The sequence below is a fragment of the Paramisgurnus dabryanus genome, chromosome 9 (genome assembly GCF_030506205.2).
Source record: "Paramisgurnus dabryanus chromosome 9, PD_genome_1.1, whole genome shotgun sequence".
Lineage (NCBI taxonomy): Eukaryota > Metazoa > Chordata > Actinopteri > Cypriniformes > Cobitidae > Paramisgurnus > Paramisgurnus dabryanus.
The window spans coordinates 39892104-39904824 of NC_133345.1; the positions used below are offsets into that span (position 1 = coordinate 39892104).

General features: G+C 37.2%; 1 protein-coding gene across 1 annotated transcript; it reads right to left on the minus strand.

Moving 5' to 3' along the window:
- Positions 1-647: 647 nt before the first annotated feature.
- On the minus strand, positions 648-11329 carry LOC135746453 (CLOCK-interacting pacemaker). Its single transcript, XM_065265107.1, has 4 exons — positions 11085-11329; positions 6358-6558; positions 4848-5029; positions 648-3114 (listed from the first exon to the last, which is right to left on the minus strand). The coding sequence occupies exons 2-4, from the start codon at positions 6548-6550 to the stop codon at positions 2029-2031; spliced, it is 1461 nt and encodes a 486-aa protein (XP_065121179.1). The 5' UTR covers positions 6551-6558; positions 11085-11329; the 3' UTR covers positions 648-2028.
- Between the last annotated feature and the right edge of the window lie 1392 nt (positions 11330-12721).

A 12721-nucleotide genomic window follows, 5' to 3' on the forward strand; every position in this document is an offset into this window, starting at 1 on the left:
GACGTTTATAACAAACCAAACCATTTGAAAATCGGTAGAAAATTGAGCAATTATGGTCATTTAAAAGTAAATGCTCCATTAAACGCAATGCTACGAGTGAGCGAGCGGCATAACGTATTTACATGAGGTCACGCTGGCGCATCACACGACCGGAGGAAGATGAGAAGTTGTGGTTTAAAAGTGAATTTTTTTTTCTTGTCAAAAAAGACAATTGTTTTGCTAGATACGACCCTTATGTCTCGTTTGGGATCATTTAGAGTCCTTTGAAACTGCAATTTTAAACTGCATTAAAACTTTTAAGTGTTGGGGTCCATTAAAGTCCATTAAAATGAGAAAAATCCTTGAATGTTTTCAAAAAAAATAATTTCTTTTCGACTAAACAAAGAAAGACATCACCTTTTTGGATGACATGGTGGTGAGTAAATTATCTGGATTTTTTTTAATAATGACTAATCCTTTAAAAAAGCTGTTTTTGGACTAATGAGGAAGTTTTGAGTGCTGAAACTTACAGGATATTTTTTTAATACAATGACTGTATGTAAAAAAAGCTTTAAATACATAACAGAGAGGTTTAACACAATTTTATAAAATGGTCTGTCTTTTTTTATGCCTGTCCCCATAATGTGGCATACATTTACAAAGGTTGCTTTTTATTTGCCTTGACATGGCAACAGCCAATAGATTCACAACCAAACTGGCATACACCTAACTGTACACACTGAAGACGCTCTATAAATGCATCAAGGAGGCACAAATATTGACCACTTAAATAGCATTTTTTTCTGTATTTTATTTTAAACACAGACATTTCTGCTTCAGATGTCCATCAAACACACACACACTATTTATTCTGAGCAGAAATAAAACTGTGTGCACCTTTAAAATCTATGTAAAGAAAAAATGGAAAATCAGTCAATCATAATCAAGAAGTCACAGGCCACAAAACCTTACAATCGCTCCAAGACAGAGTCTGCATATATCATGTCATTTTTGATAAATGTTATCAATGGTTAATAGTAAAATGTGTTTAGTGATTACATGTCTGTTGCTGAAGTGTCTTACATAAACATATTTGCAGACATATTTTAGAGTAAATGTTTCTTTCATGTAATGAAACCCACAACCTTTGTACTGCTAACACAATGCTCCACAGACTGAGCTACATCTATAACTAAATTTAAACGTGTAAATCTAAATAAACACAGATGGGTTAATGACTTGTACAACCGGCTGTGTGAGTGACAGCCAATTTAATGCTGTAAAAATCTGTGGGCAGATTACTTGATTGCCTGACAGCTTCCTTAGACAAAGATCAGTGACATATGACTCATGAATAGGAAGTAAACAATGGAAAATACGTCAACTAAACTAATCTTTTTAGTGCCGTGTTATATCAAACGTGGCCAAAAATGGTGCAGTAATGAGGATGTAATGCAAAACATGTTGCAGAATACATAAAGTCTGGCACATAACACCATTATATCCCAAATACAAAGACTTTGTGGTCAAACAAAAGTTCACATTAAGATTTAACCCTTCTTTTGATAGAAACTCAATCCAAACTTGAATAATAAGTGTCTTGGTCCAAAATGAAAATGTAAAACAGATCAATGCAATAAGATTTATATAAGCGCATAGAAACAAGCTTTACAGACCTTAGCAATGCCAGCCAAGATCACTTTGAGATTTCCATATTATACTGTCCAAGTTTTGCCTTTCCATATTTCACATTTGACTTTTGGAAATTCATGCACCACCCTGTAGCTCTTGAAAATGGGATTTCATTACAAGGTACTTCGATAAAAGATGAGCAAGTAGGTAACGGATTGTGTCTGATCATTCTGGCTATGTTAAAAAGATAACAAAACTAAGAAGTGGTATCTAACATACGCATTACATTCGGCATGTCTCTGATCAGACAATTTGAACAATTGCTGATGTGAATGCATGCATGATTGATGTAGAAAGAGAATAAACATGGAAGGTACAGTATACATTACAGTCAAAACGCTATTATTAAGCCTAGTCCTAATGCGAGTTTCCATGTGTAGAGCTATCTGGAGGCATCACTCGCTCCTCTGGAGAACTTGCAGTTCCTTTATGCACTCGAGTGATGCCGCTATCATCAGTCGACCGCCATTCTGCATCAGAAATGAGAGCTAGGATGGGAGACGGGGGTGCCATGTCTTCAGTCCCATTAAGTCCATAAATGACAGGAGTATCAGGTTTGGTGCTGGTTGCCGCCTCAACCTCACTGCTGTCTATACATAGGCACTTGAGGCTGGGATAGTGCCCTGAGTCAGCCATGACTTGATGGAGCTTCTCCCAGACAGCCGGTTCTTGAGCACCCACTTGAGCGGCCTGGCAAAGTAGCTGGGCATGTTGTCTAAGCTGAGCTATGTCTCGTTCGGTGGTGGCGTTTTGGCGTAGGAGATCCTGTGTCCGCAGTGTGATGTCAAGCAGACCCGACTGTCTCAGAATCTCTACCGTGTTGAGGAACCGTCGATGACGCCCCGTCCCATTAGGAGCTTTCGATCTTTCGCCAGGGTCACCAGGCGGTACTTGACAATTCTTATGGGACTCCTTCCTGGCCTGGATGTGAGGCACGGTTGGATCATTAGAGGAGGGCGGAGAAGGAGTCTGAGTGCTCGAGACCGATGGAGAGCTAACGCTGAGGGAGGGACTAGATGTGCGACACGGGTGCTGATGAGGAAGTGATGCTATGCACTCTTGCTGCTTATGCACATGTTGCTTGGGCGTTTGCGTGGTTGTGGACACTTCCTCTCGCTTGTTCCCTGTGCATACTCTCTTACTCAATCTGTGCTCCTCTGTGTTACTCCCCCAGCTGGTGGAAGTCTTCTCCTGTGTTTTCTTACTCGGGTGTGGTGCGATTCGAGGGTAAGAGTTTAGGATGGGGAGATAAGTGTTTTTGCTCTTCTTTCCACTCTTGCTGTCGGTTCTCTGTGACTGAGGTTTGAGAACGTGCAACGGGGCGCTTTGATTGATGCCAGGTTGTTGTAGCAGGAGGACATGGGTGGGGCCTTGACGGCCTGTAGCACCTCCTCCCCAGGACAGAGATGAAGGGAGGATGTGTTCCTGACCAGACTGCCCAGGCTTAAAAGAAGAGAAAAAGAGGAGCAGAGACAGAATTTCTTCTTGTACAGAGCGCATGGTTGTATTGTAACATGAACATAAATATCTTATTTAGTTGCTTTTTACACGAAACACTCCTTTTATGATCAAAGCACCATACAACAGCTTTGTTTCTCTAGTCTTTCTAAGATATCTTTGTAACCTTATTGACTTATTCATATTTACTTTCTGACAAGAAAGAGTGAACTGCCATCTATAGCAGCCAAACCTGTTTACACATGGCTTTAGGTGTTTCAGGTGATCCAAACACAACTGGCCATAAAGACACATCAACTTTTAAACCCTGCATTAAAGTGAATCTGCTGTGACCATTTGTCTTCGAATTTTATTTGGAGGGACTTTTATGCCCACATACATCATACTATACATCAGTACACTAATGCATGCTGAAGAAGATGTAGACAAAAGGAATACATTGATACTGTTTCTCTCTATTATGCTTTAAAGGATTAGTCCATTTTCTTAAAAAAAAAATCCAGATAATTTACTCACCACCATTTCATCCAAAATGTTGACGTCTTTCTTTGTTCAGCCGAGAATATTTTTGTTAAGGGAAACAATCCAGGATTTTTCTCATTTTAATGGACTTTAATGGACCCCAACCCAACGGAGTTTCAAAGGACTCTAAACGATCCCAAACGAGGCATAAGGGTCTTATCTAGGGAAACGATTGTCATTTCTGACAAGAAAAATAAAAAATATGCTCTTTCAAACCACAACTTCTCGTCTATCTCCGGTCCTGTGACGCGCCAGCACGACCTCGCGTAATTGCGTAGACGTTGAAAGGTCAGGTGTTACATATATGAAATGCACATTTGCGGACCATTTTAAACAGTAAACTGACACAAAGACATTAATTAGTATCATTCCACATACAACAACGTCAGAACGGTCCTCTTTCTCCACACTTGTAAACACTGGGGCGTAGTTTCGCATACATCATCCGTGACCTCTTGACGTGATGACGTATTATGTGAGGTCACGCTGGCGCATCACAGGACCGGAGATAGAAGAGAAGTTGTGGTTTAAAAGTGCTTATTTTTATTGTCAAAATGACAATTGTTTTGCTAGATAAGACCCTTATGCCTAGTTTGGGATCGTTTAGAGTCCTTTGAAACTGCAATTTTAAACTGCATTTAAACTGTTAAGTGTTGGGGTCCATTAAAGTCCATTAAAATGAGAAAAATCCTGGAATGTTTTCCCCAAAAAACATAATTTCTTCTCGACTGAACAAAAAAGACATCAACATTTTGGATGACATGGTGGGAGTAATTATCTGGATTTTTTTAAAGAAAATTTATTATTTTATTACACCAGAATAAGAGTATAGTTCCTAGCCATATCTGCCTAGAAAATCACAACTTTTCATTTTCTGTCGGTCTTAGTACACGATGTAACTACAGAAGTGTCAAGTTTTAAATAGGAAAAATATTGAAACTCTTTGGTTATTTTTTGCCCGATGCTAATGGTCTAATCAGATTCAATGAATTATACTAAGCTATGCTAAAAGTGCTAGCGCCTGACCCGGAGAGCAGCTGAATGGATTCCAAAACGGTAAGAATCAAATGTTTAACTCTAGGGGAGCTGAAAAAATAGGAATATTTAAAAAAAGTGGACTGTCCCTTTAATAGAATTTGGTTTTAAAATGTGGATAAGCCAATTAGGGGACAAACATTATTTAAACATTGTCTCACCTGTTTCAACACCACATTCTTAATGATGAATATGGGAGTGAGTTCAGACGTCCCAGGCACCAGGAGGTGTCTTCCCTGTAAAGGGCCCTGGTCTGCCCCACCCAAACCCTTGTGAACCTGATGCTCATTGACACTACTCTGCTGGTCATCTGCATCTGTCTGCAATGAGTCTGACGCAGTGTCTTAAGGAAAGAGAGAAAGAAAAGATGAGAGAAATTACAAAAAAAAGGAAACAAACGACAGAGACAAGATTGTATCGTGCTAAATGTCTCATTCTGCTAATGACAATGGATGGTGAAATGCAGGACCATTAACTGCTTGATAAAGTCTTATTTTTTACTCTGACTATTATTGCAAACAGGATTGTGAATAATAATCAATGTACTTCATTCATTGATGAAAGTAAATAGTTATTTTTAAATGACAATACAGAAAATACAGTGCTGAGATAAACACGTGTTTCATGTTATGCTATAGGTTCCCGGACAGGGTTTAGATTAATCCGTGACTAGGGCTTTGTTATATTAGAAAATTTAAGCAGTTTTTACAAACATACCTTACAAAAATCAATACTGGTGTGAATCTTGAGACAAAACAACGTCACTGATAAATGTTAAGATGCATCAGTGCAAGTTGTTTTTAAATAAAGGCAGCTCAAACACGCATTTTAGTTTGGGACTAGGATAAGCCCTGGAGACCGCCCCTAAATGTTTCAAATCATGTATCAGGCAGCATTTGCGAGTCCACGTGACAACATGAAGATCCATGATGAAATGTGGGACCACGTGTGTGAAAGTCTGAGGACTGAAAACAGATTACGTGCTTGGGGAGCCACTATACCTGCTTACCTTTTAAACTCGATTACATGCACAAGCAACCCTGTATTTCCATTCGTCTTTTCTTGAAGAATGCATTTAATCCATTATGAGTGAAAACCTGAAAGCTTGTGCAATACATCAGACTGTGCTATTGCATTTACAATACATTACTATAGTGTATAGGGCTGCACGATTATAACTAAAATCATAATGGTTGATTATTAACCTTGATATTGTAATTGCAAATATTATTATTGTGGATTAATAGATTTTACTTTGAAATGTTTTATAACTTCTGTGAAGCAGCTGTATATAATATAATTTATACCACGGGCCTGTTGAACGCTTTATTCCGATTGGTTGAGAAATGCTCCACAGACATGCTTTATTTTTCAATAAACGCACACCTGACCAGTCAAATGTCTTAAAATAACCACCAGAGCAATGACTGTGGTAACCGTGGTATAAGCGAAATAATTAAAGACAGGCCGTTGAATTATTCGAAAATAATGCACACCCAAGTTGATAATGTTACACCAAGGGTGTGCATTATTTACGTAAAATCACACTTAACTCTAATTATCTGTGATTTATGCTGTTGTTATTAAAAAAAATCCAAAACAAATGGCCATTTTAAAATCTCTGATTGACTTCATGTACTTGATGGTGTAGGTCTGTCATCAAAGACTCACCAGAGTAACCAGAATCTTTTTCAGAGCAGCCAGAGTCGCGTCCTTTAGTTTCTTGTACTGTGTGTGCTCTTGCTCTAGAGGCCAAAAGGGCGGCGCTGTTGCTTATGTCCTTAGCATTTTTACTGGCTGGGCGGGAGGTGCGTTCCCACTCCCCTACACACCCTTGGTCATTCCCCCTTGGTTCCTTGGGCATCCTGGGCCCTGAGAGCAGAGAGACACAGCTGGGCAGATAGTGGCCTGAAGCTAGTTATCAAGATCCTGGCATGCAAACCGTCTTTCTGAATGGATCCCAGTCTGGTCAGGGGTCCTTTATAACTTTAGTCTTTCGTTAATGGTTGTGTACAGCGTGTACCCTGTGTACAGTGAAATTTTGCAGTCATAAAAACTTCTTTATTACCGTATTACTATTGTAACCCTTTTTGGATAATGGTAAAGGGATCAAAACTATGACCAATCACAAAAAGCAGCGTAGGAACTGTTTTCCAATAGGTTACAGTTCTGTACAAAATGGAGATTCAAATGGTACAGTGTGTCACTATTTTAACCTAAAACTACTTTAAATAACATTTTCTCATTATTGTAAAATTACCTTTTCATTTTAAAACTAGTTTTGTTTATTTTGATGCAGGATGATTTTATTAAACTGCAATAAAAATACATAAATTAAGAAGTGGTCAAAGTGACCTAAAAGGTAAAATCAAAAACCATGACCTGAAATTATGCAATTTTCCTTACATATTCATAAAAATTTTAATCTAACTCATGAATTTCCCATTAAGTATATAACTTTGAGTGAAAATTAAAAATATAAACTATTATTCATAAGCTCTTAATGAACTTAGACCTCATGGAGCATCGGTCACAGACATGACAGAACTATTATTGCCTTTTGACTCATTCAGCTTTAGTGTACAGTATAATGTTACTGTTTGTGCACAAACTGAAAAGCTGAAGCCTGCTGTTGAGGTGAGGGACGGGACTTTTCCGACATGCTGTAAGCAGGGACCAATCACAACAGACTGGTCCAGCTTTACTAATCAGACTGAGCATTTCGGAATGTAAAGGCTCCAAAGAGACAGGAGCCACAACCGAGACGGACGGAGAAGAAAGGTTCTGGGACAATATAAAATATGTGAATAATGTGTTTTATGTTTACAATTACACATTTGGCAGACTTGTTATTGTAAAGCGACTTTCAGTGCATTACGTGTGTTTATTCTTGAACCGAACCCATGACCTTTTGCCAGGGCCAGTTCTAGACAGTTGGAGGCCCATCGCACCCCTCAAATTTTCATTTATTAAAGTTCTCCGTGTTTTTCATACATTATAAGAAATCATTTACGCAGTTAAATTAACTTAACTTTTTTATCAAGTAAACAAACAGATTAAATGCCAGTTTATAGATCATTAATTTACAATGATCACACAGATTAAACAATTTAAAACAGACATGATTTTTGTGTTGCTGAGATAATGCCTCAGAGAGTCTTTGTCATTCTTTTCATTCAAAAGGAATGCAAAAAAATGGCTTGTAGAGAGCCAAACCTGTGAGCACTAGTTCTTTTTGTGTGTATTTATTAATTTATAATTATTCTCCACGAATACTTGCTACTTCAATGTGTTGTATGTAATTTTATTTTGTGATTTTATAATTGTGATCATTTTTTTAAGGTTGCCTTTTTTACACCTGGCTGGAGGACTGTCGATGAAAATACGCACTTTGAGCTAACTCGGGTATATTTACATTATGGTAATGTTGATTAATGTACATTGTCCTCTTTTAATTAAATAAAAAATGAAAAAAATAAAATAAAATGCTTTGCAAATTGAGCTACAGGAACACTATGATTTCAGGGAAAAATCAAGCATGATTTGTAAAAGTGCAAAATAGGACTTTTTAAAATACACTGAAAAAAATACTTTTTCGTTAAGTAAAATATATATTTTAATTTCTACATAGGAAAATCTAGTTCTCAATAAATGTTAATATTACTAAGTAAAATGATAATAAATACACAATAATTCATGTACAAAATGAACTGTGTGGGAATAGTAAAGCATATTATATATTTTCTTGTATTATTTAACTGTTTTATAGTCACTGGCACATAGTCCTAAAATAATTAAGTACATTTTAATAAAAAACCTAAATTTAATTTAATCCATTAAACTTAAACATTCAAGTGAAATGAGCTTTCCCAAAATGTATTTTTTAAATGCTGTACATTTGGATTTTTTTTAAAGCTTTTTCACAGAATAAGAACTGATAAGAAATGTCATAAAGGTTTAAGCTCTTATATTAATAATGTTGTTTGTTGTAAATGATCATTTTGTGAAGTCACCGTTCAGGTGTTTCATGAACCCTGCTCAGCACATTTTATTGTATTTCTCTCTACAGTACTTACAATGCATGTCAAAAACACAGTTATGTGTGTGTTTATGTGGAGAATCACATTATAGTCACTTATAGTCAGTCCATGAATTTTGTGTTATAATGCCATTTATAACACTAAGAGTAACTAAGTCTATACAATGTTAAAGAATATAATAAACAGTAAATACAATCTACCAGTAAATTAGATTTATTTCATATTTTTAGGTATTAAAAATGCTTCAATATTCAAAAAAAGTAATAGACTTTACCTAAACAATTAAAATAAATCATAAAATAAAACTTCTAAAATAAAATTAATTAATTATTTAAAGGTGACATAGAATGATTGAACGGGGTATTTATTCTTGTTCTGTGATGTGACATGTAGACAAAAAAATGTTTTTGTTTGGGTCTGTAATGCCTTAGAAGCTTCCTAAAAACCTCTCTCAGATAGCTCTATTAGGGTGGGGGATTTTAAACAAGTGGTTTTGCACCTATTTGGCTCCCCCTACTGGCTTAACTTGCAATCTCATTACTGATTGGCTGACTTTGCTGCCACTCAAAAAATGTAGCCAATTATTTTAAAGAGGGGCAGTGAGATGCCTGTGATGTCATAAGCATCAGTTTTTCAGATTGGGCCGTTTTCTGGCTGACATTTCTAAAAGAGGAATTTCTATGAGACTGAGATGTTTAGCATGTCTAGCACTTTTTGTATGTTCGTGAATGCGGGTAGACTACCATTATTCAACAAAGACAAGGTAAGAATGGTTTTTCATTCTCTGTCCCCTTTTCATGCGTGAAATAGATTTTATTTGATTTGCAAGTTGTACTTTTAAAAAAAACTTTAAGATAAAATTTACTGCTTGTTAAAGTAAATTTTACAAGATGTTTTTTTTCAGTGTATTACACACATCCTAGAGCAAGTTTATTGATATTTAAATCTAAAAAACAGTCCTGTTTACCTCCAATCATAAAACAAAGCCCTCAATTTTTTTCATTTGTATCTGATTTAATAACTGTGTTTTTTTAGTTGATAAATCCATACGCAACAGCAAGTGAATTTCTCTTTGAGAATACGTTTGTATACATTAGTTTCTACTTTCTACACAATTTGTATACTTTAGTGGCTTCTTATTGACTAACACTTGGGAAGTTGAATTGCATAACAGTGCTTTACAAGCGTGACACGAGATTTTACCAGCGTCTCATTTTGCAAAGAGGCTTGGCTTTGTCTGCATGTAGAAGTTAAAGACGCTTTTAGTAAACAGGCATCTTACAGTCTGTAAATTATAATCAAAGGGTCACTCACGTCACGATTGAAGCACACCTGTGTCTTTTTAAACACCTTGATGCTACTGCTTGGCAAGAGAAGTGGAATAAATGTTTATTGTGATCATTATTATTAACAATAATAAATTCATATAGGCCCTGTTTATTCATATTGCTGTTGTTAATGCCATTTTTACTTAATGTCATTTGCTCAACACACAAAAGCTCTAGTAACAATACTACTAAATAATTGTAATAATAATGATTATTATTATTATAATTCATTCTTAATTTTAATGATCACCTCATGTAAAAGTATTCCCATCTGAATGGCGACCACATTTGACATTTTGTATTGAATATGGTGAAACAACATTGTTTCTGACTGTTCATTTAACAAGTTTTATATTACAGTTTCCTGCACAGTAAAAATGCTGGGTTGTTTCAAGCGATGGTTGGGAGAAATATGCACAAATAAAAACATTGTTTGTCCATATCTAAATCCACTATGAGTTGAAACAAACCAACATTCTGGCCAATTTAAACAAACAGCTGTGTTTGTCCATATTTGGTTGAAATAACCCAGCAATTTTTTTTACAGTTTGTAAATAAGTCAATAGTAACAATAATGTCTCACATAATGATTAACACAATAACTTTAATTTTGTATGACTGATTTTCTACTTATTGTCAATATACAGAATTTTAAGCACTGTTAAATGAAGTGTTCTTGCTTTAGTTTGTCCCACCAGCAGGAGGATTATTTATTTCGACACATAACTCGCATGCATACAGACACACACACATGGAGAGCTCAGCCCCCCTCCCTTCATCAGACTGTTATGTAATAATACAACAACAGCAGACAGCAGTCTCCACTTCCTTCTGTTTATACCAGATACAGCCTATTAAAATAACACATTACGTGCCAGGACAAAATGATTTGGACCTGTATGTTCAAGTACAACTGTGGAGCTTACAAAATACCCTTTAGATACATTATCAACGCGAGTGGGTAAACAACGTACGGGTTTAAAACAGCAGGATAATAATAATAATAATAAACCACAACAGCACTGCCTACCTTGGTAAAATGCAGTCCTGGTCCCGAGTATTTGGGGATTTACTGTGCAGGGGAGCACGCGCTCCTAACTGCCTGTCCGAATGCAAACCGGTCGTCCCGTCATCTCGCTGACAATGAGGACGACCACCCTGCGCCGCATAACCTTCGAATAGACTTTTTCTGCTCGTCTCCAGCTCACGCTGTGAATCTTCCTCCACTCCGTACTCCGTACATCTCCACCTGCGAGAAGCCCCGCCTCCAGAGAAGAAACGCCCACTGGTGTGATTGACAGATCTCTTGATCAATAGCGACAAGGGATTAGTGACGTTGTAGAGTCTGTGGCATGGCCAATCTTGTGAGCAGGCACGTGGAGAGGAGGAACGAGATGGATGACAGCTCGAAACTGAATGAACACGATACGATACAAAATCAAATCAGGAGTGACGACGTGTTCGGTTACTAGTTTTGGTTGCCCATGTGTTTAATATTTTGTAATCTTGACCACAGACAACGTGTTACGACTGAAGGGTGCATTTAGACAAATCGTTGTTTTACGGTGCGTTAAAATTATTAGCTTGATCTAGGTGGCAACCTTAGCTATATGTCATATTACATTTAATTTTATATAGGCGTAATATCTATATTATACGTCAGTCAATTCTGGGATTCACGTTCCTCTGGGAACCAATTGGGGACCACCTTAGTGGTCTATACCCACTTTTTGTTAGAAGGCATGGGGTATACCCACTTCTAAAAATTACATGATTAATTTCATAATTTTCCTTATGCTGAAAAGTCAAGCACAAAAAAGTGAAGTGGAGTGAAGTAAATATGCAAGACTGATAATATAAAAATGGGAGCAAAAATTCTCCAGGCACCACATGGGTAGTCAGTTTTGCAAACACCAATGATTTTAAGCCAGGTTTATAAAATCTCTTACGGTTTAGCTAAAGTTAACCAAAATGCATTTGTCCCGGGAATCAAAAAGCGCAAAGATTAAACGTAGCGCATCACACGCGCTCTCCAATGTGCCAGTGCTGGAGCGCTCAGCTGTTCTACTACAGCGCCACGTGGTTCGCGCAGAGCAGAATGACGCAGCGCGCTCCGGCCAGCCAATCAGCAGCGAGGGTGTGCGCAGACATGTGAGGGCGAACGAGTAGGGGCGGACGAGCACATGTTCAGAGCTGCGCACTGGAGCCAGTTCAAAACTTCAGATGACGTCAGAGGGGCTTACGTACCCACATAACCTATATACACACACACAAATTTACGTAAGCGAAATTATGGCCTTTTAATCAATTTATTTCCTACCAAACTGATCACTCCATGTAAGAGAAGGGCAAATGCAAAGCGTGCACAGGTGACAGGTTACTTTTTTCAGGTTACTTATTAGGCAGCACAAATATGAGACATTTGATCATGACTGCATTCTCCTGTGGTGTAGATTTAAGTTAATTACAAAATAAATCGATTTTGAAACTTGTTTTATTTCGGAAATGGCCAAACAATCACAATTGATAAACCATCTAAAATATCTAGTTTACTCCCCATGTACCAGTTAGTACATTTTGTTTGTTATTATTGGACCATCTTCCTCACAAAGATTTGGCAACCCTGAGGCCTCTGCTGAGATTGAGAAGTGTCATACACAGCTTCTT